At 41.5% G+C, this 25,475-nt stretch overlaps 3 protein-coding genes across 4 annotated transcripts; 1 reads left to right on the top strand and 2 right to left on the bottom strand.

The window, feature by feature from the left end:
* Nucleotides 1-11: 11 nt before the first annotated feature.
* CENPQ (centromere protein Q) lies at nt 12-6,190 on the top strand. The gene is made up of 9 exons (XM_015859906.3): nt 12-109; nt 435-590; nt 2,303-2,360; nt 2,652-2,766; nt 3,702-3,770; nt 4,145-4,274; nt 4,921-5,040; nt 5,282-5,359; nt 5,794-6,190. Exons 2-9 carry the CDS (start codon nt 438-440, stop codon nt 5,920-5,922), a joined length of 852 nt encoding a protein of 283 aa, XP_015715392.2. The 5' UTR covers nt 12-109; nt 435-437; the 3' UTR covers nt 5,923-6,190.
* Nucleotides 6,191-7,245: 1,055 nt separating this feature from the next.
* Nucleotides 7,246-16,198, bottom strand: LOC107312449 (cytochrome P450 2K1-like). Of its 2 annotated transcripts, XM_015859901.3 has the most exons (10): nt 16,086-16,198; nt 15,766-15,972; nt 14,261-14,423; nt 13,755-13,904; nt 13,200-13,360; nt 12,600-12,773; nt 11,855-11,996; nt 10,888-11,072; nt 10,564-10,705; nt 7,246-9,184 (listed from the first exon to the last, which is right to left on the bottom strand). In XM_015859901.3, exons 2-10 carry the CDS (start codon nt 15,949-15,951, stop codon nt 8,997-8,999), a joined length of 1,491 nt encoding a protein of 496 aa, XP_015715387.2. In that variant the 5' UTR covers nt 15,952-15,972; nt 16,086-16,198; the 3' UTR covers nt 7,246-8,996. The 2 variants fall into 2 exon arrangements, with proteins under 2 accessions (XP_015715387.2, XP_085398431.1); XM_085542305.1 differs by lacking the exon at nt 16,086-16,198 and having other exon boundaries at nt 15,766-16,072.
* A 2,234-nt stretch (nt 16,199-18,432) lies between these two features.
* Nucleotides 18,433-24,161, bottom strand: LOC107312450 (cytochrome P450 2K1-like). The gene is made up of 9 exons (XM_015859902.3): nt 23,811-24,161; nt 23,058-23,220; nt 22,744-22,893; nt 21,657-21,817; nt 20,827-21,000; nt 20,259-20,400; nt 19,917-20,101; nt 19,549-19,690; nt 18,433-19,275 (listed from the first exon to the last, which is right to left on the bottom strand). Exons 1-9 carry the CDS (start codon nt 23,988-23,990, stop codon nt 19,088-19,090), a joined length of 1,485 nt encoding a protein of 494 aa, XP_015715388.2. The 5' UTR covers nt 23,991-24,161; the 3' UTR covers nt 18,433-19,087.
* Between the last annotated feature and the right edge of the window lie 1,314 nt (nt 24,162-25,475).

The raw sequence follows: 25,475 nt of genomic DNA, 5'->3' as shown, positions 1-25,475 counted from the left end.
TGGCTGCCAATGCGCATGCGCCGGGTTGGGCGCGCTATACGGTTTGCTAATGGCTGATAGAGCAGACGCAAGTAGGCCGCAGTGGGATCGCTAAGCAGGTTTTAGAGTGGTGAGTCTCTATGGGGATCTATGGGGTCTCTATGGGGATCTATGGGGTCTCTATGGGGATCTATGGGGTCTCCTGGGCAACCTGATCTAGTAAAGGTGTATGTTTGGTGGCCCTGCTAGGCAGGGGGGTTGGAACTACATGATCCTTGAGGTCCCTTCCAACCCTGGTCATTCTGTGTGATTCTGTGGTAAGCGTGAGGGAAAGGCTCCTTTCTATGTGTCATGGGGTTTCCCTTCTTTGGGCTCGTTGCTGGGTGATTTGGGCTGTCTGCAATTGGGTTGGTGGGTTCTTTGTGTTGTTTCCTCCTGTTCTGTGTTGCTTACAGACCATGAAGCGCCGCCGTGCATCTACTGAGAAAAGGGGAGAGACCCCCGATGGGGGAACGGCAAAAAGACCCACCAAGGCACGCAACCAGCAAGGACCTGCCAGCCGAACCAAGGGAACAGGGGGCAAAGGAAATAAACGCGATCAGAAAAGAAAGGTAAGTCATTATTGTGGGTAAAGCGAACTAGAAATGTAACCTATGAGGGAGTTCTGCCTGCTTTTCTGGTGTAATTGATAATGAATCCCTCATTAAAGCTAGTCCTTGTGAGGAAGTGCCCATACAGACACTGAACAAGGCCATGAGGACCAACCTTTTGCCTGGACAGAGATAAACCAAATCTTTGGCCACGTATAAAATACATAAGTTGCTCAGAAATAATGCCTCGTTTTTATTTCCATGGGAACCAGAACAAAGAGTGTAATGCCACCATTTGATAGAGAAAATTCTCAGCTACAAAGTGCTGTTTTTCAACGTAGCCACTACCATTAGGTGTGCATTTTCACTAGTCACAAACAAGAGCCTTCGTGTTACCCTCTTGAAAGTCTACACCAGTGGAGGTGACCACTTTTGCTGTCCCCACTGCTGATAGGCACCACCAACCCCTCATATGCTGTCAGACTGTCTGTATGTAATGGGCTATTGATCATAGAATCATAGAACCCAGGTTGGAAAAGACCTTGAAGATCATCAAGTCCAACTGCAGCCTAACCAGAACCCTAACTAAAAACCCTACACTAAATCATATCCCTGAGCACCACATCCAAATGGCTCTTAAACACAACCAGGGATGGCGATTCAACCACCTCCCTGTTTAGCCTATTCCAGTACCTAACTACCCTTTCTGTAAAGAAGTCCTTCCTAATATCCAACCTAAACTTGCCCTGGCTCATGATGATGGGTAGGTTCAACCTCTACTGCCACCTAAGTAACACTTGACTCTGATATCATGGGCCAACATCATAAAACAGGAGGCATTACTTTCAGAGCAGCCCTTCCATGAACTATAGTTGATGTGTATAAGCAACAGGTTTTTTATTTTCTTTATTTTTATATTTTTATGCAAACATAAAATGAGAGAAAGCAACAAAATTATAAAAACAGAGGGATACATGACCTGTTTTTTCAACGCTAATATATCAGGCAGATTCTAAGGCCCTGGCTCCCATTCATAGTGAGCTCTCAAGGTGTTTTAAGGGGTTTTCAATGAAATTTTACTCTACCTCTGCTTCATCCTTGAGAGTAGTTGTTCACAAATGTACGTACTGCCAAAAAGAATTGACATGAATAAGGCATGATTGTGGATCGAGGGATATCTCTCCCTGGAAAGACAGTGCTTAAACAAGTCTGATAAAGATACATGATTTGATTTTGTTAGTCCAATGTCTGATTGCAACCCCATACAACCCATGTGAAAATCTGCAGATAATATGCCTATGTTAACAAAGGTGTAGTTGCAAATACGTCAAAAAAATTATGATTTTTTCATCAGTCCTGAAACCTGTTCTCAAACTCCTTTATCGGGATAGAAAGCACAGCTACATATCTTTCTCTGTTCACAGGAGTGGGTTTAGTCAATGCATGAAAATGGATAACATTACTTGCCATCACTTGACTTAGCACAGCCCTGGTTAGCCAAAAATATTCTGTATTTCATGAGCCATCCATCAAACAGGAGCAACAAAGAAGAATGAGTTGCTTTCATTAACCTGCTTGAGATGAATTACAGCGTTATGGTTCAGAAAGCTGATTTTGTTGTTGATCACTGCAGTGCTTTCCTGTTTTAGAGCAGGTTTCTGGTAGTAAATAAGTGATTGCACAGTAAAGAATGTTTCAAACTTACAGCGTTTGTGGTAAATATTTCTTTTCAGCATGTCACTCAGGCAGTCAGAAGGAAAGATGAGGAACATGATGATTCTTCCTCCGCAGGTCAGATCGTGTTCTTCCCTTATTTTTTTTGTCTCATACAAGAATAGTGCTGGTAGTAACTGCTCTGTTGAAGTCATTGATGTTTAAGATACATCATTGAAATAAGTCAGAGGGAACTTCTTATTTTTTGAACAGTAATGGTGTATATTTGCAGTACAGCTCTGCTGTAGGAAGAAACCTGTTTCTATGAGCCATTACATCTTTGTCTGCTACGTGAGCAAGCTGAATCATGAGGCTGTTTACCAACATTTGGCAAACCATTTCTTCTCCTTTCTGCTTTTGTGTTAGCAGAACTCAGAGGTCATTCAAAAAAGGTGAAGCTATCCAGTGCTACACTAGGATCATGGCAACCGCTCTCGGATAGCAGCAGGAAGTTTCTGGAAAGTGTAATAGACTCAGAAATACTGTAAGTGTTGAATATCCTGGTGATTCTTTTCTGCTTCACAAGGAATAGACTAAAAATAATAATGCTGCCTAGGTCGGGAAAGTTTTGGAGCTCTTTTGGGTGATATAATTGGCTAGATAGGTTTTTACTTGTCATAGAATCATTTAGTTTTGAAAAGACCATTATGATCAAGGCCAACCCTAACCTATCTACCAAGTCCATTACTCAGCCATGTCCGTAAGCACCTCATCCATATATCTCTTAAATACCTCCAGGTCTGTGTGCTCTACCACCTCCCTGAGCAGCCTGTTCCAAGGCCTGGCTGCCCCCTCCATGAGAACATTTTTTCTGGTCCTCAATCTAAACCTCCCTTGGTGCAACTTGAGTCTGTTTCTTTATGTTTTATCACCTGAGAAAAGAGACCAACACCCATCTCACTCCATTCTCCTTTCAGGGGAGTTGAAGAAAGCAGTGAGGATTCCCTTCAACCTTCTCTTCTCCAGACTGAACAACTGTTTTCCCCTCAGCCTCTCTTCACATGTCTTACTTGCTCATTCCTTCACCTGCTTCATTGCTGTTCTCTGCACATGCTCAATCAAGGCAACTCAGTGTTTTCCTTGTAGACAGGGGTCCAAAACTAGACACAGTACTTGAGATCTGGTCTCACCTGTACTGAATACAGAGGGGCAGTCACTTCCCTAGTACTGCTGGGCACTGTTTCTGATGAGAACCAGGATGCCATTGGCCTTCTTGGCCAGCTGGGCTCACTGCTCACATTCACAGGGCTGTTGACCAAAACCCCCCATGTTTATATTTCTGCCAGAAAATGTATGATATGATATACTTTGACTGAAGCGAGGAATTTTCATCTAGAGAAGTTGTGACTGTTTCCGCTTGTCTCGATGTATTCTTCCTGTTTTCAGGCTTTCTGATAAAATGTTTTCCTTTCTTTCCAGATCTATTTTATGCCAACAAAGTAGGGGAAAAGAAGACGTTCAGAAACACCTCAATTTGCTGAAAGAAAGGTGAGAAGTTATAATCTGGGGTCTGGTCATCTGGTTTACTGTACGTGTGGTATGATGGCAGTCAAGGTGATCTCCATGACTTTCCCTGGCCCTGAGATCAGACTGACAGACTTGTAATTCTCCAGATCCGCTTTCATGCCTTTCTTGTAGACAGGTGTCACATTTGCTAACCCACAATTCTAATGAATTTTAGAGTTCCGCTTTGGAAAATAACATAAGACAGCTTTTCTTCCCATCTTGATCCTTTTATTTCACTGGCAGCAATTGTGCTAAATTGTTTTATTTCTCCTCAGAGAAGTCATTAGTTAATTTTCTTTTTATTTTGCAAAAAAAACTCATGACAGGTCATTTTCTTTCTTCTTCTTGTAATGAAGGGTGCTGAGAGTCTTCAAGACCTTAAAGGTACCCACAGGGAAGCAGAGCAACCTGAAAAATGTCCTGAGCTTTCAAGTGGAACAGGAACAAATGCTTGAGAAGAATGAAACAGCTTTGGTACAATTGCAGGTATGAAATGTGCAGAAGGGAAGGAAATTAGTTTTAAGCTTTTGCTATTCACAAAATGGCCTGAGTTGCAAAGGCCCACAGTGCTCATCTGGATCCAACCCCCTGCTGTGTGCAGGGTCACCAACCAGCAGCCCAGGCTGCCCAGAGCCACATCCAGCCTGGCCTTGAATGCCTGCAGGGATGGGGCATCCACAGCCTCCTTGGGCAACCTGTTCCAGTGCGTCACCACCCTCTGGGGGAAAAACTTCCTCCTAAGATCCAACCTGAACCTCCCCTGTCTCAGTTTCAAACCATCCCCTTTGTCCTATCGCTATTCCTTAGTGTGCTGTAACTCTGTAGTAAGACTGCTGGCTGTGCCTGCACTGCTGTGAAGGTGCAGTCTGCTGTTTGTCACCAACCTTTGCTGCAGAACAGAGTATCTTTTAGTTGTTATCAGTTGTTATCAAACTGTGATTGACTTGCAAAGTACTAATGAAGATGGAACTTATTAAAGAATCTTTAAGTTCAATTGCTGTTCTGTTTGTTTTTTGTGGGTTTCTTTTTCCCTGTTCTTCATGACAGTGTATGTGGAGGTTTTTATACATTTTCTTACATACAGAATTCTTGCTGTTGATGTTGTTCTGTTTTTGTTGATATTTCATCGTAGGAAGAAATAAATGAAGCTGAGAAATCAGCAGAACACACAGAAGAAACTATGCTGAGTCTGCAGCACGACATCCAGGTGCTCAAAAGCCAGTTAGAGGAAGAAGAAAAAAAGGCCAGGAAGGTACTTACAATAGGTATTGCTACATTACAGGAGAAGCTGTACAGAAGAGCTAGCAGAACCAAACTGTTTTGCAGAGGATGTTGTGTCAGGAAGGCCTCATCTGCCTTTAGAAATGTACCTTTTCAATTTTTCAACTAAAGCTGCAAAATTAAATAACACGTGGGTGATGACAGTTTATTTTCCTACTCATGTGTCTGATATTTGTTTGTACTTATTTGTTTTATTTATTTTTCCCTTCTAGCTGTTCTGGGACAGTGAAACTAAAGAACTCCACCTTCCAGAACTCCCCAAATGCAGTTTACAGGCACCCACATTGCAGGTGAGTGTGGAGTATATTTTCAGATGCAATTTGATTGAGAGAAGTCTCCTACTGCTTCTTAATGGGAAGGAAGGCAGCAGAAAGTTTGCTTATCATTTAACCAGTGCCAGAAAGGCTCATCTAGCTGAAAGTTTTTTGCTTCTTCTTTCTTTTTGTTCAGAGCATATAATTGTGTTTTTAAAACAGAATGAAGCAGTAGAAAACATGACACTTAAAGGAATACTTGTGTTTGGAACCCTATGGTCCTAGGGAGCATGTAATCATTTCTGAAGCATATCTATGGATGGAAGGAAGCCTATCTCATTATGTGCTTTTGAATCTCGTTTATTTTTAGCTGTATCTAAATACAGTGAGGCTGCATGAAAGTGTGATGGAGTGAAATTCCTTTTGGATTTAACTTAATGAGTTTTTTATTGCCTATTCTTTCTTTTCAGGAAGAAATTTTGATGGTAAAAAATCAGAAGGGTCTTTTAGAGGATATGAACACTATTCAGCAGTCAGCTGATATGAGGAATATGTTGACCTTCATTGAAAAGATCTATGAGAAGGTGGATGTTGTTTGAGAAACAAGTCTTCTCTGAAACAAGAGTTATGCCAGTGTGCTCTGTGTTACAGTGGGATGTTGGTCTTGGAAATGGCACTTGGTTCTTGATAGCTTCACTGTTGTGCTGCTGAATGTAATACAAGCTGTAAATTTGTATCTGCATTTTATTTTCTTGGACCTATTATTGCTTCTTATAATGCTGAAGTCTGTTGTCTTAGGAGAAGGAAGGGAATAAGTTGTGCATCCATAGGTAATTTTATACAATAAAGTAATGTGTTGTATTTGGACATTTTGTATTTTATCTGTAAATTGTTGAAATCAGTACATCTCAAGCTAACACTTGTTTTGGGATTAAGTCCTCTTTAAACCTGAAATGCAGTACAAATATGTTTATCTCATACTCAGTTGCAAGTCTCCTTATCAACTTTTTATTTAAAAGTGACCTAATGAAGCCTCCATGGCAGGAGATAAAAATTCCTGTTGAACTGGTAGAAACTGTTCATTTCTGTTTATGTTTTAGAAGCAGCAAACATGAAAAATACACTTGTATGTTGTTTATGCTCATGATTGGAGAAAGCAGGTAAGAAAACAATGGAGCAAGTTTCCAAATTGCAAGTTGTGTGCTCACCTCATTTCATTCATTGCCAGTTATTTTTCAGCTTTAGTGAAAGAAAGCAAAGTCAAACATCCATTTTCACATGCATGTAGGTGAGCTACAAGCCTCTGATTTCATAGACTCACAAGGTTGGAAAGGACCTACAAGATCTAGTCCAACCATCCTCTCGTTTGTTGAGATACTGCAAGATGTCGATCCACGTTCCGTATTGGCTCTACCTTGTGCTGAAATGAAGCATCCTTCTGCACTCTCTGACTAATAACATTTTCACGTTGCTTCTATAGATTCTACTGTATGGTATAAGTTACCAAGTCATGGCCAAAATGGCAATATATGTTAGTATTGTCAAGGTCAACTAAGCATTGAACAAAAACTCAGGGCAAATGTGGAGGTGTCACCTCAGCTCATGCTTGGGACGGCATAGATTAATTGTTATTCTCTCTAACTCCAAATTTGTTATTGCAATTTGGAGCTATGAGACAGAACACGTAAGCATTCAGGTAGTCTGTCAGTGCAATGTTTATTTCTAATCTGAAAATACTTCCAGATATAGAATTATAAGAGCTGTCCTTATGTAAATGTAGCTATTAAATACATGTGATGCATCTAGGTATAGTTATGTGTGTGCTGACACAGAGCTATGGTGAAGCAGAAGCAATTTTCCCCTTCAGCACGGTGAAAAAATGCAAGTGGGAGCTTTAAATAAAGATAAATATGATTGGAGAATGAGGTTTTCTGTTGTTTTAATTTCTACGTTTGCTGATTGAATACATGAAGCAGTGGGAGGGCTTGATCCTGGTGGTGGATCAAATGGATGCTGAAAGGTGGCTTCTTATCTGAACACCAAAGTCTTGAGTTGAGCAGTCTGAGCTTCAGCAGGTTCTTTTCTTTTGTGCTTTTGTTTGGGAGAAATTCTCTTTGCAGTATTAATTCCATAAACTTTTGGTTTTGCTTCGTCAACAGAAGGGTCAGGAAAAGCAAAAAGCATGCAGATAAATCTTTCTCATGCTCTTGGTGAGGGGAAAATTCCCCTATGCTATTCATGGTGATGGCTCAGCAAACAGCATTGTGCAACAGCATAAGGCCAAAGGGTCCTAATACGTTTGTGTGCCAGCCCTGAGTCATGAGTACTTCTCAGCTCCCACTATTTGCTGCATGAGAGCAAACTGTGAAGCGGGATTGACCGGGAGTTACATTTGCTCTCAATTTCCACTACCTTTTACCGTCACCAGGAGGTGGGAGCCCTCTGCCAGCTGGAATTTGCAGACAGTGTTTATGCAATATTTGATAGCTAGTAAGAAAGTGTTCTACAAAAGCAGCAGATATTTGCCAGGGTTGTTTGCTGTGTTTACCTAGGTTATATAGTTACAGAAAAATCAGGAATGATCTTTTGGGGTTTCTGGACTAAGGTCAACTTGTTTACTGCTCAGGAAAAGTCTTAATCCAACTGTTATTTCTTCTCTATCTGTGGTGGACTTGTAGGATACATCCATATTAATAAAACAAATGTATTGGGTTGTAGTGTTGCAAGTCTTCCATTGTTGCAGAAAATCAGTAGCTGCTTAACAAATGCAAATGTTGTTTAGTGGAGGAAAATTTTGTTTCCTCTCAAGGTGAGAAGCAGTCAGACAGCTGCTGTGTTTGAGAGCAGCATATCCAAAGCGTCCAGTAGATAAAGTATTGTCATAATTACTGTCATTAGCCCTTCTGGTGGCCAGCAGTCACTGACTTATGTGAAGGTGCACCCTCAGGAAAACACAATGTAGTTGTATCATCTCCTTCAAGCACTGAAGTTATGCCTTCAGTTATCTCATTAGGCCTTGAGAATTTTCATTTGTAAGATATTCAAGATTGGAATATGGACAAGCTGGATAGCTGGGCTGAGACCAATGGGCTGAAGGTCAAAAAAACCAAGGGCCAATTGTGTAAAGTTCAAGTAGACAAAATTCCAGGTCCTGAACTTTGGTTGCATCAACCCCAGGCAACTCTACAGGCTTGGGTGGTCATTTTCTAAAGCTGTTCTCACTGACTTTTAATACTTCTTCTCTTGTCAAAGCCTTTTTCAGACTTTGCCTTCCGTGGAACCCACCCTGTATTTTCATACATGTCCACTAACATTTATAGTTCAGAGGCAGAAGAAGAAATGAAGTTGCTCTGTTATTTAGCCCAGTTTAGACAGTTAGGTTCATCTGTGAGTCATCATTAATTCTGGTCAACAAGAAGTGCTCTCTCAGTAAATGGGTTTTTTTAATGGTTTAGTGGCTTGTGGTAGCGATGGTAATGGAAGGATGGTTGGACTAGGTGATCTTGTAGGTCCTTTCCAACCTTGTGATGCTATGATTCTAAACAAAATATAATGTTTTGGTTTAGGTGTACTGAAGACCTTTATTAGGGTGCAGCACTGTGAATATTTTTGGCCAAAGGAAATCATGGAGAAGTCATAACATTTTCAAGTCGAATTTATGCTGATTTGAGCCTTAAGAACGTGCTACAGCACAGATTTTATAGGGTTTGGGGACGACGTTAAATGAAATAGCAGGGCTGAGGTCCAGGTCTGAGGGAGAAACTCCAGGAGGAGGCTGGAAGGTGAACCTCTGCAGGAGGCTGGTGAAGAAGAGGAAAAGCTCCATTTTGGCAAGAGTCTCACCAGCACAGATCCTCCTCCCTGCAATGAAATACAGAATGTGTGGGAACAGAATCAGCTGGAGCTGCTTCTTCAGTGGTTGGAAGATACGAAACACCTTCGAGCACCTTTTATCCCGAGGAAGAACAATGACTTGAAATGCCATGTCCCAAGTAGGAACAAAGGACAAAGCTGCACTCAAGTACATGAGAGCATGAGAGAGATACTTGGATACTTGCTCTTCAAAGGAATGATTATAAACTCTCCTAGTGATTATTTTCTTTTCCTAAAGTGGGTTGGTAATATGCTTGTATTTGGGGATAAATGCAAGGAAATACCATCTAAATTTCTTAACTCCAGTTTTCAACAAACTGTGTATTCTTCTTCTCCAGCAGGGATTTATTTTTAGTTCCTTGGCCAACTGTGACTGGTTTTGTCCAGACTCTGGCAAGCTTAGCATAATCCAAGGCAATTTTTTATGTTATATATTGACAAAAAGACCTCAGAAACTCACTAATGTTGGCTAGGGCAGGACAGAGCAGTGAGAGGGAGGAAAAACTCTATGGAACACCTTATTGAAGCCTCCTTTAAGATCTGTTGTGAGCTTAATTTTTTCTCAGTCCTGGTCAAATTCAGCAGCTTCTAAACTTCTTAATAATAATTCAAGGCAAGAAATAACAATGGCTTGAACTAAGATTTGATTTTAAGTCCCCTTTTTGACAAAGTAGAAAATGGAGCACTATGGCATTGTTGTGCTATGAACTAAACCTTCCAGGGAATGCCCTGATCTCACATTTCCTGGGTGTGCTTTCAGCTGGGATGTTTAAACTTCAATCTGACAAGGAAGGTCTGTGGATTGGGAATATCAGACATTCTTTTACACACACACACACACACACACACACACACACACAAAGTGGATTTTACCATATTTTGGATGTTGAATATGATGAGAAAAAGCATATTCAAATGTCACACAAAACATATTCCAGTCCTATAAAAAGTACAGTGTCCTGTGGAAATGTTGGCCAGAAATTAATTATAGGAACTGAACTGAACAATAACAGAGGCTGAAGAACAAGTGAAATGTCTGAAAAGGAGAGCATTGTTGTGAGGGTAGGAATGTCCTGGCCTTTGGAAAACCATGCAGTATGTAAGATAAGGTGATCATCATTCTCTGTATGAGGCTCAAGGGCAGCCTCTTTACATCCTTTGTTATTAAAAGTAGCTTAGGTATTAACATAATGGAACCCTTGTTTGTTGTATTAAGTATTAGCAGAAATACATCCTGAGAAAGTTGTGAAATATAAGTATGGCAATGGTCCCATGAAAAAGGCAGTATGGGGGCTTTGATAGCAAAGAACCACCAGTCCGAGCAGTCTAAGACTGGTACAACAGCAGTAAATAAAATGAGAAGGTACCTGCTGAAAATGGCATGAAAGCATCTTTCTTCACAAACTTTCCTTTGGAATCAAGAAAGTGCTCAGGATAGAACGTGTCTGGTTTCTCCCACTGGGATTTGTCTCGTAGGACAGAGGTCAGTAAGGGGATGATGTAGGTTCCCTGCAAAAAGAGGCAATAGAGATATTCTGTGGTCAAATATTTCAGTGTAGGTTATGGCAGTAAGATTTTACTTAATTAGTCTGACTGCTGTTGTGTAGCTTCACAAAGGCATTCACCTACCTCACATTACCAGGGTTGAGATTGGAGAAAGGCTAAAAGAAACACTCCCATAAGCATCTCACCTTGGGAATGAAATAGTCCTTGAGAATGACATCTTGAGCAGTCTCATGAGGCAAATCCAATGGCAGGATATTAGCAAACCGCTGAACTTCATGGATAACAGCATCTGTGTAGGGCATTTGAGTTCGATGCTCAGTGCGAGGGGGGTTTGACCCAATCACTTGCTCTATCTCTTCTTGGACCTTTCCTGAGGAGAGAAACCAATGCAAGAAAGTGATGATGATTCCTTCATCCCTCAGACCTACTGGGCTGCACTGATGCAAAACTATGGAAGATCCCGAGTAGAAGCCATACTCTCTCCCAGTCTCTTAATAACGGGAGGTGAACAGAACTACGGTGCCTGATTGTTTCTTTGCCAAGAAGATGGATAATTTAAGAAGGCTCTTCAGTAGTAAATATTTTTCCTTGTCAACTATTATATTATTATATATGTGAAAGTGCATATAAGTTCTGTTTTCTCATATATCCTTGCATTAAAATATTAACGATGGAACCAGTAAAATTACTTCTTTTTTTTTTTTTTTTTTTTTTTTTTTTTTTCCATTTCACGTTCTCTGCTGGGTTCTGTGTTGCTTTCTGGAAGGTGGAAGGAGCAGTTTCAGATCAGTTCCCTGAATACTCTCAGGGATTTGAAGTCTCTTCCACTGGTTATCCACGGGGTGTTTCTGAAGGAAATCTGGAACAACTTCATCGCCCAACTCAGGAAGAGCTCTGTTCTTTTTTGTTCTTTTTCCCCCCTAATTATTGAGATCTTACTGAGAAAAGAACTTGGCCCGTATAAGAATTGTCAGCATTTTACAATGTAGACTGGTTAATGTGTCCGTCACTGGGTCTGAACCGCAGGGTGTAGTCATACCTAGATAATAATTAACTGAAAATCTTGTCTTTCTTTTTAGCAAATTCATTAACCATCAAAGTTGCAGTTCCTAAAGAGCTGAGTTCAACAGCATCTGTTGTAAAGCCACTTACTCTGAATTTCAGGGTACTTTAGCATTAGCAGCAGGCTCCAGTTTAGTGTGGTGGAAATGGTCTCAACGCCAGCAGTGAACAAATTGCTCACCAAGCTTAGCAGGTTGCCATTATGGAAATACCCATTGGTAGCGGATTTCTCCTGAAAGAAGTGGGTGAGGTAGAAGGGTGGAAACTTAAAGCTTTCCATGAAAAATGCAATACAGACAGCGAAATATTTGCTAATAAATTCTCTATTTAATATAAAAGACAAAGAGCTTTGGTCTTATACCCAGGCAGCTGTTGTCAGAGGTTTTGTTTTGCATAACTCTTGCTCATATTGAGGCCAGCTTCAAAGAGAGTTGGTTTATCAATGTAAAAGGTAACTAAGATGAATCACAGCCACCAAATAAGGATCCCAGTAGAGCCCAGGGAGATCTTTTGCTCTGTAATGCATTATGTTTTTGGAGGAGTCAGGAGGACTCGGACAGAGTGTATGGAAAAGTGTAGCCTTGATAAAGATACCCAAATAGTCTGGAGAAAAGCTTAAAGAAAGAAATTTTTGCTGATTGAAAGGGGTCAGAACTGCAACAGAGTGACATGCATTCATTCAGAGTGAAATATCCATTTATACCCACTGATTCCTCAGCCCTGTTTGGTTGAAGATAAATAGCCGAAGAAAGCAAGCTATGGTTATTAGTACTCAAAGGAAATGGTGAACGACTTCACAAAAGCATTGAAGTTTGAAGAAAAAAGATTCAGTTACCTCCTGCTGTTTAACAAGGAAAGCATCTATGAAACTTCTTTGATCATTTTTGTCCAGAGTTTTGAGGTTCTCTAGAAAAGTAACTTTTACATAAGCATGGAATTCATCTCTGTTTTTGAGAAGGGTCTTGTTGGCCCTCAGGAGGAATCCAAGGTATGGGAAGATGTTATACATCTACAAGAGTGAAAGATGTTAGCATTTAGCTGCCAGAAGTCTTAATGCCTTTTACAGGGACAAATGAATAATATCATGTTCCTTTTTCAGATACAAAGAGCAAAACTTCACATTAATATTTTGTTAGTTAGAACATGATAAGACAAATTCACAATGAATACAGGGAAACAGCAAATATTCAAGGAGTACTACAGTTATCTTTTCAGTCCAGATTTAACCCTCATCTAACTCTAAGTTGTTATGAGGTTAAAGATTTGGCTGTTGGCTTCATGATGACCTGATTGCCTTGTAAGCTTTGTTTTGTCCCAAAGTGATTGTAAAATTATTATCTCTCAATATCTTAGTCTTTTCTTTGTTTAATATCGTCAATGAACTATCGGCATAATTTCCACTATAGAAGAGCAACATAAGGAGGTTTAACATTACCGTAACCAAAGGTTTTCCTGCAAGCCTCATGCTTTCATTGGTCAGATGCTGAAGCCTTACAAATCTTGAGTCTTTGTAGTCAAATCGTTTTCCGAGTAATATTGATACAATAATGTTAGCAACTGCTGCATTAATCATTTTACTAGCATCAAAGGGTTTTCCTACACGATGAACAAAAGAACCCATTACACTGTGGGAAGAGACTACATAAGTTAAGCACTAATTATTACTATTTATTTCTTTTTATTATTAGTGATTAGCGTTTATGGTGAGATAATCACACCAAATCAACAAAGAAAAAAGCCAGAGGAGCCAAATTAATCAAATTGATTTATCTCAAAGTAATCAGCTAAAGAACCTGAGAAGGTTATTGTCAAGCCTGGGTACCTGGGCTGGATGGGGCAGTGTGCAATCTGATCTAGTGGGTGTCCCTTCCTGCAGCAGGGCAGTTGGAACTGGATGATCTTAAAGGTCCGTTCCAACCCAAACCATTCTGTGATTCTATGATAATTCGGACAAGACCTTAGAGAACTGAAGAATGTCTCATCTACCCACCTTCTTGTGACCCGATGTTGTCTATCAGATAGCCATACTCCTCCACAATGCAGTCCTCAATGGCTCTTTTCCCCATCCCGAAGTCTCGTAAGGTTGTGAGAGTAAATCTTCGCATCACTTTCCAGTTTTCACCATGAGCAAAAACAATCCCTGACACAAAGAGGAGATTCCAGGGCAGTGGCAGATTTAGACTAACCAGTTTGCAGACATGACAGCGGTAGCAGTAAGTTTGGAAACAGGTTAAATTCTATCTGACCAAGGAAATAAATGTTTCCCTAAATTTGTTCAGGCTTCAAAAAAAGAAAGAAAAACAAAATTTGGTTCAAAATTGGAATAAATCCACTGAAGTCAATGAGGTTTTGACTCCCTATTTCCAGTGCCTTATATTTTCTCTGATTATAAGTGACGTGACATCCATATTTTCTCTGATTATAAGTGACATGACATCCTCTGCTTTTTATGTAGGAAACAAAGTTTTTTGATTAGGAAAAAGGAAACCAACTCACCATTTCCTCTGGTCAGATCTTCAAAGATTGGGATTTTAGGTCTCTCTGCAAACGCATCTGCCTGGTTAATGAGAGCTTCCTTCACCGTCTCATACCCAGAGATCACCACTATTTTCCTCTGCCCCATCTGGACGCTGAAGACAGGACCATATTCTTTTGACAGCTGTCAGAAGAAGTTAGCAGTGACTTAACAACTTTTGCAGCCTACAGACAAATTGACCACTTTTTCAGTGCTGCTTATTTACCTGCCTATGAAAATGTTTTCATAAGTAGTTTTGCCTGAGCTGATACCTTTTTATCTTGGTTTATTTTTACTTAATGTTTTTGGTCCTCCTAACAATATGGGGTGGTTTGCATGACTAAATTCCTTTCTAGAGTGTTTGTACAGGGAATCTGAAGGTAAGCATTTAGCACTGGCAGTCAAAGCCATCAGCAGCCAATAAGTAAGTGTACTTGTACAAAATGATGTAGCAGCAGTGACATTTGTCTGAATTAAGGCCTTGGGTGGGGGTATTGTCATCCCAGACTCTTGTATCTGCAGCAGAATTTGATCTTTACAGAGGGTGTTCCTCACTAACAGCCTTCTAACATTTGCAGTGTTGGTGCTGAGGATGAATATATGGTTTCCAACTGTGTTTATGCGCAGAATATGTGTGAATTCCAAGCCTTGTGCTGAGCTGAAGTTGGGGGATCAGCATTCTCTGATAGAATAGACACAGCAATTACAGCAAAGATATACTGTTTTTCTTGACCTGCTTTTGCCAAGCCAGTTAGATTGCATGGGATATCTACTCATTATTTTTCAAAACTGCATCTGAGTGTTCTTTCAATCCATGATTGTGGCATTCATGCAGATATGTAAGTACAATTTGTTACTTTAGTTTGTTTAGATCTTTTCTGTATATTCTGGCAACCACAGGACCTGAAAATTAGAAGTTTATAGCTGTCTTAATCTTTTGGGAGGAAAGGAGGAAAGGAAGATGAGAGAGGCTGCTAAGTGTGTGAGGCAGTAGGCTATGGTTACATAACCCACACAACCAGTGGAAGATGGAGGGAATTATGAGCACTTGTTATTGCTGTGAGAACTGCTTGATGCTGAAAACCAAATGCATGAAGCTGCAGTGAAGGGAGTTATTATAGCAAAGAACAAACCTTGCTGCATTCAAATAACTGCTCAAATGATCAACTCCTGTCCTCACTGTGGGTCATCTGTGAGGTAACATATCAAATGAGGTAAGGGAAATTCTCTGACATCTCTGACTGTGCAATTACATGTAATTATGAGAACAATAGGATCATAGAATATCCTGAAGAATAGGATAGGATAGGATAGGATAGGATAGGATAGGATAGAATAGAATAGAATAGAATAGAATAGAATAGAATAGAATAGAATAGAATAGAATAGAATAGAATAGAATAGAATAGAATAGAATAGAATAGAATAGAAATCCTGGAAGCGATCTACAGGGATCATTGAGTCCAACATAAAAGATAATGACTACCTGTAAGTAAGTCCTGTAGGGTCTCTTCAAATCAAACAGATGAAGGTTTCCAATGATGGGTAATGCCCTTGGTCCTGGCGGAAAGTTCTTTCTCCGGTGGTTACTCCAGACACCTCCAATTTTCATAATGAACAAAAACGTCAGGATGAACACTAAACCCACGGTAGTGCAGCTGCTCCAGTCCATCTCTATTCAGCTGAGTGTTAGCTACAAAAGAGACAAGAGCAATTGCAAACTCCGGATTTCTGTCTTCTTGGAAAAAAAAAAAAAAAAAAAGAAAGAAAAAATAAAAACTATAAGAAAAATTAGTCCGTATAAACCTCTATTCCAGCAAAGGGTGTTGTGCTTGGTGACTAGTTTGCTCTCTTTCCCTGTGCTTGTTAATGAGTTACCAGTATAGTACAGAGTCAGTCAAATGTTTGCTAAGCCTGTGTGGCTGGGTGACAATCCTTCATTGTCCAGTAATAATAGTCCAGAGGTCAATAATCTGATCTTTGAAATAAAAGTCATGAGCTCTGCATGTCGTTTAGCTTACTGATAGATTTTCACCCCTAGTACAAGCACAGCATTGATACACCCTGAGTGCTGAAATCTGAATGCCGATACCCAAATGACTCATACACAGGGATATTTTTGCTAAGTGATAATGCACTTTTGTAACTTTGATCTCATTGGATTGATTGGGAATTTCAAATCACACAATCATGGGATCATTGACAGTGACAGGGACCTGTGGAAGTCGTCTGGTCCAATCCCCTTCCTCATGCAGGAACACTTGGACCTACTTGCCTGGTGTGATCTACAGATGGCTTTTGAAGATCTCCACAAACGGGACTCCACAGGCTTTTTGGGCAACCTGTGTCAGCGCTCAGTTACCTGGATAGTAATGTTAGGATCACTGAATCATTAAGGCTTAAAAGAACTGTAAGATCATTAAGTCAAACCATCAACCATCAGCCCTGGGCACCTGGGCACACTGCAGGCTTATGTTCAGCCAAGCATCAATCTGCATCCCTGGATCCATTTCTTCCACACAGTCTTCCAGCCACTCTGCCCCAGACCTGTAGCGTTGCTTGGGGTTGATGTGACCAAAGATCAAGATCTGGAATTTTGTCTACTTGAACTTTATACAATTGGCCTCAGCCCATCAATATGGTTTATCCGGGACTCACTGAAATGCCTTCCTACCCCCAGGCAGGTCAGCACTTCCTCCCAGCTTGGCATCATTTCTAGACTTTTAAGGATGCACTCGTGACCAGCTGTCAGCTGGATTTAACTCCATGCACCACCACTTTCTGAGCTCAGCACTGCAGGCAGTTCTTTATCCAGCAAAGATTGTACTATCAAAGCCATGAGCAACCACCTTCTCTGGGAGAATGCTGTAGGAGACAGTGTCAAAGGCTGTACTAAAGTATAGATATGCTACATTCACAGTATGTTCACAGGAAACCTCTGGTGTTCAAGTTCATACTCATTGCCTTTTGTACTGGCACTGGACACCATTGAGCAGAGCCTGACTACATCCTCTCCGCACTCTCCCTTCTAGTATCTACGGACACTAATGAGACTCTCACCAGTATGCCCATGTCTCTCTAGTATTGGGGGTTCCAGAAATTGGCACATCACTCTGGCTATGACCCCACCAGTGCTGAGAAAAGGAGCAAGTCTATTTCCTTTGACCTGTTGGTGCCTGATGCAGCCTATGACACAGTTAGCATTCTTTCCTATCCCTTCTTTCACTCAGAGGGTGGTGACGCACTGGCACAGGTTGCCCAGTGAGGCTGTGGATGCCCCATCCCTGCAGGCATTCAAGGCCAGGCTGGATGTGGCTCTGGGCAGCCTGGGCTGCTGGTTGGTGACCCTGCACACAGCAGGGGGTTGGAACTGGATGAGCACTGTGGGCCTTTGCAACAGAGTCCATTCTGTGATTCTATTATATGATTCTATAATGGCACTTTGTGGCTCATGGTGAGCTAGGGATCCACCAGGATCCTCAGGTCCTTTTCTGTCTAGCTGCTTTTCAGCTGGGTGATCCTCATCAGAGGGGGAGCAATTCATGGGCCTGTTCTTCTGCAAGTGCAGGACTTTGTCCTTTTCCTTGTTGAACTTGAGATACTTAACAACCTATTTCTCCAGCCATTTGATATCCATCTGGATGACAGCTAGATCCTCTGGTATACCAGTCACTCCTCTTAATTTTGTGCCATCAGCAGTTTTTCTCAGGTTACATTCTGTCCCTTTATCTACATCATTAATGAAGTTGTTAATACTGGATACAGTATTGATCCTCTATGACTTACTGGCCCTGAACTACACTTGGCACCACTGCCCACCACCCTCTAGGCCTGTTTGTTCAGCCCTTTGCAACCTCTCTCACTGTCTCCCCTTCCAGACCATTTTTTATCATCCTCACTGTGGAGGTCTTAAGGAAAATGGTGTTAAAAGCTTTGCTTAAGTCCAAGACCAGGTCGTTTTCAAATGTTCATTTGACTAAAAAGCTACAGCAGGGCTCTTCTATAAACAATTCGGAAGGGCCCAAATGGTGCCATGTGAGCACTGGTTTGCCCAGATCCAACTGGAAAAACAGCACTGATTTGTTTCCGACACAGTTTCCATTTCAGGTGCAAAACTGCTCAGTTACGAAGACAACAACAACATTGGTGATGGTTTGATTTGAAATGGATAATTTATTGTTTTCCTGTATTTTTCTAATTTTTATTAGTATACATATAATTCCATAGAAAATTAAATTAATTTCAATTTCCAGATGATGTGCTATCCTCTATGAGTCCTCTATGTGACTGCACTGAAGTTCTGCATTAATGAACATCTTTCACTTATCTCACATTGAACCGTCCAGTTATGTTCCTGTGTGTATCTTTGCATACATTCAGGGCAGTGGAATGGGGACAAAAGGTGTAATGGGTCATTTTCATGGGGCAGCTTGAGTGCAGCCGTGCTGGAGGAAGAAGGTGAATGTCCTTGTGTGTGTGTATGTGAGATCTGTGCAACACCGTGTGAGCTTTGGCCACAGGTCTGGGCCCAGACTCTTTTCTTGAGTGGAACATGCAGTGGTGTAGGGATGGACTCATTCATCCTAACAGGAACCACCATCAATTTGTTCATTCAAGGAGTAGCAGAAGGTCAGGACTACCACCTTTTGCAGTGGTGGGTGACACAACTCTTGCTATGAGTCAAGGTGTGTTTGGGCTAGAAATCACCTACTAGATTCAGAAGTACCAAACTTCCCTGGTAGGAATAGAGGTGAACTAAGATATTTCATCTGAGCGTTCCAGGACAAGAAGGCAGCTGATAAAAGTCCCTAGGAACGTGATATTGCACAGACCTCATGAGTTACTGGGGCAATGACAAACCTAGTGGTGGCAGAGAGATCCAGGTCTGAGGGGGAAACTCCAGGGGGAGGCTGGAAGGTGAACCTCTGCAGGAGGCTGGTGAAGAAGAGGAAGAGCTCCATTTTGGCAAGAGTCTCACCAGCACAGATCCTCCGCCCTGCAATGAAATGCAGAATGGTCCATAAGAGTCGGTGGGAACTGTTTATGTGTTTGTTTTCTTTTTCAGTTGTGAGGGACTTTGAGCTTTAGGAGAGTGAATTCAGAGTTCAAGTCCAGTGGGTAAAGCTGAGCTATTCGAGTTAGCAGATGTAGATGGAGAGAAAAGGAGAGGCAACATCTGGGAAAAGTCTGAAATACTGGGTTCAGTGAGAAAGAAGGAATCCCAGATATCCAGTTCCCTTCAGAGCTCAAAGAGCAGAATAGAACAAACCTGCTGAAAAAGGCATGAAAGCATCCTTCTTTACAAACTTCCCCTCCGAGTTGAGGAAGTGCTCAGGGTGGAAGGAGCATGGTTTCTCCCACTGGGTTTTGTCTTGCAGGACAGAGTTGAGCAAGGGGATGACATAGGTTCCCTGCAAACCAAGACAGAGCAGTTATTGCACTAACAGTGGTGTTGTTGGGAGCAGATTCTAGAGCTGAAGTAATATAACATATTAACATATTAAGAGGGTAGCTGCTGCTGAAGTAGCTGTGAGAACCACAGAGTGAGCGAGCATCCTTGGATGTAAGACAGACTAGGAAGGAAGAGGTGTCACAATGGAGATAGATGGAAGGAAAGAAGTGCAGCTGGTGTCTTACCTTGGGAATGAAATAGCCTTTGATAGTGACATCCATGGTAGTCTCATGAGGCAAGTTCAGTGGCAGGATATTAGCAAACCTCTGAATTTCATGTACAACAGCATCTGTGTATGGCATTTTAGTTCGATGCTCGGTTCTTGGGGGGTTTGATCCGATCACTTGATCTATTTCTTCCTGCACTTTTTCTGTGAAAACAGATCATACATACACTGTTCAAATCTCTCTTTCCCCTGATAGGAATAATGGGGATAAGGGGAACTTGCTTTTTATTCAGCCCCGCTTGGTTGCAAGGCAAGGTAACCTAATGAAAAGAAAGCTACGGAACACCCAGTTTCCACTTACTCTGAATTTCAGGATATTTCATCATGAGCAGAAGGCCCCAGCGCAAAGTGGTGGCTGTAGTATCCATGCCAGCTGTAAACAGATTTCTCACAACCTCAATTAAGTTTTTATCATCAAAAAATGTCTCGGCCTTTCCCTTCTCCTGGAAAAAAAAATGAAACAATATTGTTATCAGCCAGCTAAATACCCAAGAAGGTATTTTTTCATTTCAGAAAACACGGAAAAAAAGTCATACACAAACCGCAGGGAAGGATTAAAAGTGTAAAGGAGGAGAAAGTTTTGAGGGAATGCCTTCAGAAGCCTGTAATAATTTGAGTCTTGAAATACTGAGTGCTTGGACTGACTCTGCTCCTCACAAGAACACACAATCAAGTTGGCAAGGTTAATTTCAGTGATAACAAGAATACTTTGAAATATAGGGAGAAGTCACTGGGTTAACCCAAGTGATGCAGTCAAGTTTTGCATCTCCTGTGCCATGGAGCAGAACATATCAAAGAATGCATGTATGCAGTGAAAAAGCTTGAAAGAAAATGGAGGTGGTACGAAGAGGTGGCTGGCATTCAATTACCTCTTGTTGTTTGACAAGAAAAGCATCGATGAAGCTCCTCTGATCATTTGTGTCCAGGACTTTGAGATATTTTGTGAAAGTAACCTTGATAAAATCGTTGATTTCTCTTAAATTCTCAACAAAACTTTTGTTGGCCTTCAGGAAGAATCCAAGGATGGGGAACATATTGTACAGCTGCAAGATGCACAGATGTAGAGGAAGAAAAAGCAGCTACTAAGTAGATGTACCACTATTCAAGAGTGTATATTAACAGAAGACCTTACAGAAAATATCATATAACCTTATAATCTTGATGCAAAACACTCTTTACCCACTTTCTTCCCTACCCATCTATGTAAAATTGTTAACATTTGCTCTCTCTTACATATTAGTCACACTAGCTGATGGTCTAGAAATCCCACGTTTATGCATGTGTCTTTGGCATAATTTCCTACCTCTCCACTCTTGAACTTCTCATCCCTCCCTCTCCAACTTGGTTGGAGCTGGCTGTCTCAAGAAGCATTTACAATTTAAGGGACAGTTGCAGACATTTCCTCAGTTTTTACATTGCTCTCTGAATGGGAGATAGGAAGTCATGGGCAGCTTCAATCACCCAGGGACACTCTCCTTTTATTCTATATCATGTTCTCCAGTTCTTCATGAAAGGAAGCTACACTCCCCCAGACTAAGAGAAACCCATATGTAGTGCCAAAGCTCTGCTTCCTGCCATTTCATGATGTATCTGTCATACACAGATAGATGAATTTCAGTGACCGGGAGTGGAGTAGATGCACCGTTCTCACTGTGTTGTGCATGATTTTGAAGAGAAACATTCAAACTGTATGAATTACCGACACTGAGGGACTTCCAAAAAGCCTCATATTTTCATTCATCAGTGACACGAGTCTTTTGAATGTGGGGTCTTCATAGTCAAAGCGCTTTCCAAGCAATACGGATACAATGACATTAGCAACAGCAGAATTCAGCAACTCGGTCATCTCAAGGGGCTTCCCTAGCAAAGGAAAAGATGGTACAAACAACACATGGTTATTGTAATTAATTAAAATGTAACAATAGCATGTAGAGTCTCATTGAAGTCTGGGAAATGATAGGCACAGAGTTGGCTTATAAGAATAATGGAGAGAGATGTTTTAAAAGGGAATGTAGCAATAGGACAAGAAGTAGTATTTTAAAGTGGAAACAGGGTAGTTTTGGGTTAGATATAAAGAAGAGATTCTTCACCATGAGGCTGATGAGGCAGTGGAACAGGAGGCCTGGAGAAGCTGTGGGTGCCCCATCCCTGGAGGAGCTCAAGAGCAGGCTGGATAGAGGTTCTGAGCAACCTGATTTAGTGGAAGCTTTCCCTGTATTTCCCGGGGAATTTGGACTAGATTGTCTTTAGAGGTCCCTTCCAACCCAAGTCACTCTATCATTCTATGATTCCATTCTAAGTCCTGCTGTTGGTGACTGAACCTAGTGACAAATAATCCTGGATGATGCTGTAGAAATGCATAAATGAATCTTCTGTCTCTTACTTGAAGGCATTTTCCAGGCATCTGCCTCTAAGGGCAATTGATTTTTCAGACTAGATGTGCACATCCTTGCAATTGCCTTCTCTGTTTCTCCTCAAAGTCTGTTATCTATGGAGGTGCTGTACATGGAATAATAAGCCCTTTTCCTCAACTGTACTGTTTTGTATTAAACTCTGTGTTTGACTTCCAGTACTTCAATAAAAGCTCTTCATTTACACACCAGGCAATTGCTTGGTAGAGAGACAAGGAGACAGACACAACTCATGTTACTCATCACAGCACTGATACTGGAGAGTGATGCATCTCTGACAGAAGACTGAATCTCTTCTTCCTTGATGCTTGATATTCCTGAAAAGACCTTCTGAGAAAAGTCAGGTACATGCTATCAAATTAAGAATCTCCTTACCCTTCTGTGACTCGATTACGTCTATCAGGTATCCATACTCCTCTACAACATGATCTTCTATGGCCTTCTTTCCCATCCCAAAGTCTCGTAAGGTTGTAAGAGTAAATCTTCGCATCACTTTCCAGTTTTCTCCACGAGCAAATACAACTCCTGAAATGGAGAATTAAAACACATACACGATGGTTTAAGCAAAGATACTTCATCTATACTGTGGTTGTTTGACACTGATGGAATGCTGAGGTTCATCACGCTTCTCTTTCACCTGCGCCTCCTGAAAAGAACAGGGGCAGATGATGTGAGAACAGCCCACTCACCTTTTCCTTTTCCTGTTTCTTCCACAATTGGGATTTTCGGTCTCCCAGCTAATGCATCTGCATGATTCACCAGAGCTTCCTTCACTGTGTCATATCCTGACAGCACCACCACTTTCCTTGGCCCCATCTGAACTGTGAAGACTGGGCCATACGTTTCAGACAGCTAATTGAATGAAAAGAAAGAAGAAAAGGATGATGTTTGGCATAGTGAAAAACACGTGTTTTTCAGCAGGCTCAATGTTCTTCTTCCCACACAGCACTATTTTCACCAGATCCCTGGGGTTTTGGGGTTTCCTGCTACCAGGTTTGCAAGAATACACAGGGAGGTTTTTTTAACTTGCTTGCTCTGGGAAACCAGGAAGTTTTCTCCATCAAGAGAGAGGACCAAGAATTTGTTTGCTGCCAGCTTTCCAAAGGCTGAGTCCAGTAAACAGCTCTGGTCTCCCCTCTAATTGTTTCAGCAGTCCCTGATAAAGTTTCTTTAATAAGAAGAGATCCAGGACCCCTCTCTTCTTGTTACCCTTGCCTGAAGAGAGCTAACATTTCTTCTGTTCCACAGAAGTAGGTCAGTTCTCTTGATAACGTGTCTGGAAGCCAATTCCTTTGCACTACACAGTATCATATGGTAGGAAGTTACTGCAAGAAATACTATTGTGTTTGCAATTCTCATGCCTTGAGATCTTTGTAACCCTTTCAGGAGGTCAGTCACCTTCTCAGCCTGAGAGCTCTAAGGAAAGGAACAACAGAAATTACCTGTAGCATTGTCTCGCCAAGTTTCTTTAGGTCCAAGTTGTGCAGATTTCCTATGATGGGTAAAGGCTGCGGTCCTGGGGGCAGTTTCACTTGGCTCCCCCAGAAATGTTGTGTTTTCAAAATCAGCAGCAGAATGAGGATTAACAGCAACCCCACAGGAACAAGGCTGGCCCAATCCATTGCCTTTCAGCAGAGGCGTAACTGAAGAGATGGTAAGCAAGCTCCTATCAGTTGTTTCAATCAATAATGGCACTTCTGCACCAAGAGGTGTAGAAGTTCAGGGATGAGCTTCACTTCTTAGAAATGCTAGAAGTGACAACTCTTCTGCAATTTAATCCTCATGAACTACCTACTAGGCAGTTCCAAATGCGCTCATTTTATGCTCTCCTGGTTACTGTTTAATGAGCTATGCCTCGGTTAGTGTTGTACATTGGTAGATGTGTCTGGGGGCACAAATGTAGCAAGGGCAACTCAAATTCTGCCTTGAACTTTGAGATTGAAACCAGCAGACCATAATGGACACACGGAAAACTAGTGAAGTGTGTTTGCCCAAGAGATGCAGGGGTCATCCCTTTCATTTAAATGCTCTGTTCTTAGCCATTGCTGTCTCATCATCCTCTTTAAAACTTCCAAACTTTCCTCAGGCAATATAACCCAAGGATCCCTAATCTTATCATCATAAAATTATATTCACAACTTTTGATACATCCACTAGCTCTTGTTCTCACTCCAGTTTTCCCTCTTTGTCTCTAGTCTCGCTTCACTTCCTTCACCCCTCTTCTTATCTATTTATGTCCTTCCTCAGGTAGGTTGGATGCCTGAAACCTTCTTGTGACTGCTGGGGTCAGAGAGCTCAGTTCTTGGAGGCCTTTACTCTGACGCTGTCTGATCTATCTTTCTCCATTTTGATGTTGATTGCCAAGCAAGAGACAGATAAGACTGCAAAGTGAGGGACAAAACTTTCAGGTCCCAGAAGAGACAGACATCTCTTAGTCTCAACATCCAGTTTTGTGTGTGCTCTGTAGCTCAGTTAATGGTGTATCCACTGTGGTAAAGCAAAGGTACTTGGGTTTCTAAGCTCAAGATAACCACAGCAAACTTTCTTTTGGAGGCAGGAGGAGGAAGAAATACAGACTACAGCTGTTTTACTTACTTTTGTCATCCAACTGTTTCTGGAAGAATGACAGAAAGAAGAGCTTGTAGGATTATCTCTGAGTTGAAAGCCAGGCCTGGTGGATACGGTTACTGAAGAAAGATGGCTGAAGCACTGTCAGTGGCTCAATGTCTAGATGTAAATTAGTGACATGTGGTGTCCTTCAGGGATCAATACTGGGACTGATGCTCCACAGTGTGTTCATCAATGACATTAACAGTGAGATACAGTGCACTTTCAGCAGTTTGTGGATGATACCAAGCTGTGTGGTGCAGTCAACACATACAAGGGAAGAGATGCCATCCAGATAGACCGAAATAGGCTGAGCAGTGGTCCCAGGTGAACCTCATGATGTTCAGCTACACCAAGTGCAAGGTCTACACCTGGGTCCCATCAGCCTTCACTACCAATACAAGCTTTGGGACTTGCTTGTACTAGATAGAATAGATAGATAGAGAGCAGCCCTGCTGAAAATGAGCTTTGGGCACTGGTGGTTGGCAGCTGGGCATGAG

This window comes from Coturnix japonica, chromosome 3 (genome assembly GCF_054131305.1).
Source record: "Coturnix japonica strain WE chromosome 3, WE-NBRP24, whole genome shotgun sequence".
NCBI lineage: Eukaryota > Metazoa > Chordata > Aves > Galliformes > Phasianidae > Coturnix > Coturnix japonica.
The sequence above is the reverse complement of the archived record's forward strand: the minus strand, read 5'-3'. Positions and strand labels throughout refer to the sequence as shown.

Bases quoted from the DNA above. Each gene is read 5' to 3' on its own strand.
- CENPQ (XM_015859906.3), top strand. From the start codon at position 438: ATGAAGCGCCGCCGTGCATCTACTGAGAAAAGGGGAGAGACCCCCGAT. The intron at 2,361-2,651 runs GTCAGATCGTGT...TTGTGTTAGCAG, and splicing joins TGATGATTCTTCCTCCGCAG to AACTCAGAGGTCATTCAAAA. The intron at 2,767-3,701 runs GTAAGTGTTGAA...CTTTCTTTCCAG, and splicing joins GTAATAGACTCAGAAATACT to ATCTATTTTATGCCAACAAA.
- LOC107312449 (XM_015859901.3), bottom strand. From the start codon at position 15,951: ATGGACTGGAGCAGCTGCACTACCGTGGGTTTAGTGTTCATCCTGACG. The intron at 12,774-13,199 runs GTAATGTTAAAC...TCACTCTTGTAG, and splicing joins CAGGAAAACCTTTGGTTACG to ATGTATAACATCTTCCCATA. The intron at 11,073-11,854 runs GTAAGTGGCTTT...TTCTCTCCTCAG, and splicing joins AAAGTACCCTGAAATTCAGA to GAAAGGTCCAAGAAGAGATA.
- LOC107312450 (XM_015859902.3), bottom strand. From the start codon at position 23,990: ATGGATTGGGCCAGCCTTGTTCCTGTGGGGTTGCTGTTAATCCTCATT. The intron at 22,894-23,057 runs GTGAGTGGGCTG...TCTCCATTTCAG, and splicing joins AGAAACAGGAAAAGGAAAAG to GAGTTGTATTTGCTCGTGGA. The intron at 20,102-20,258 runs GTAAGTGGAAAC...CTGTTTTCACAG, and splicing joins GAAATATCCTGAAATTCAGA to AAAAAGTGCAGGAAGAAATA.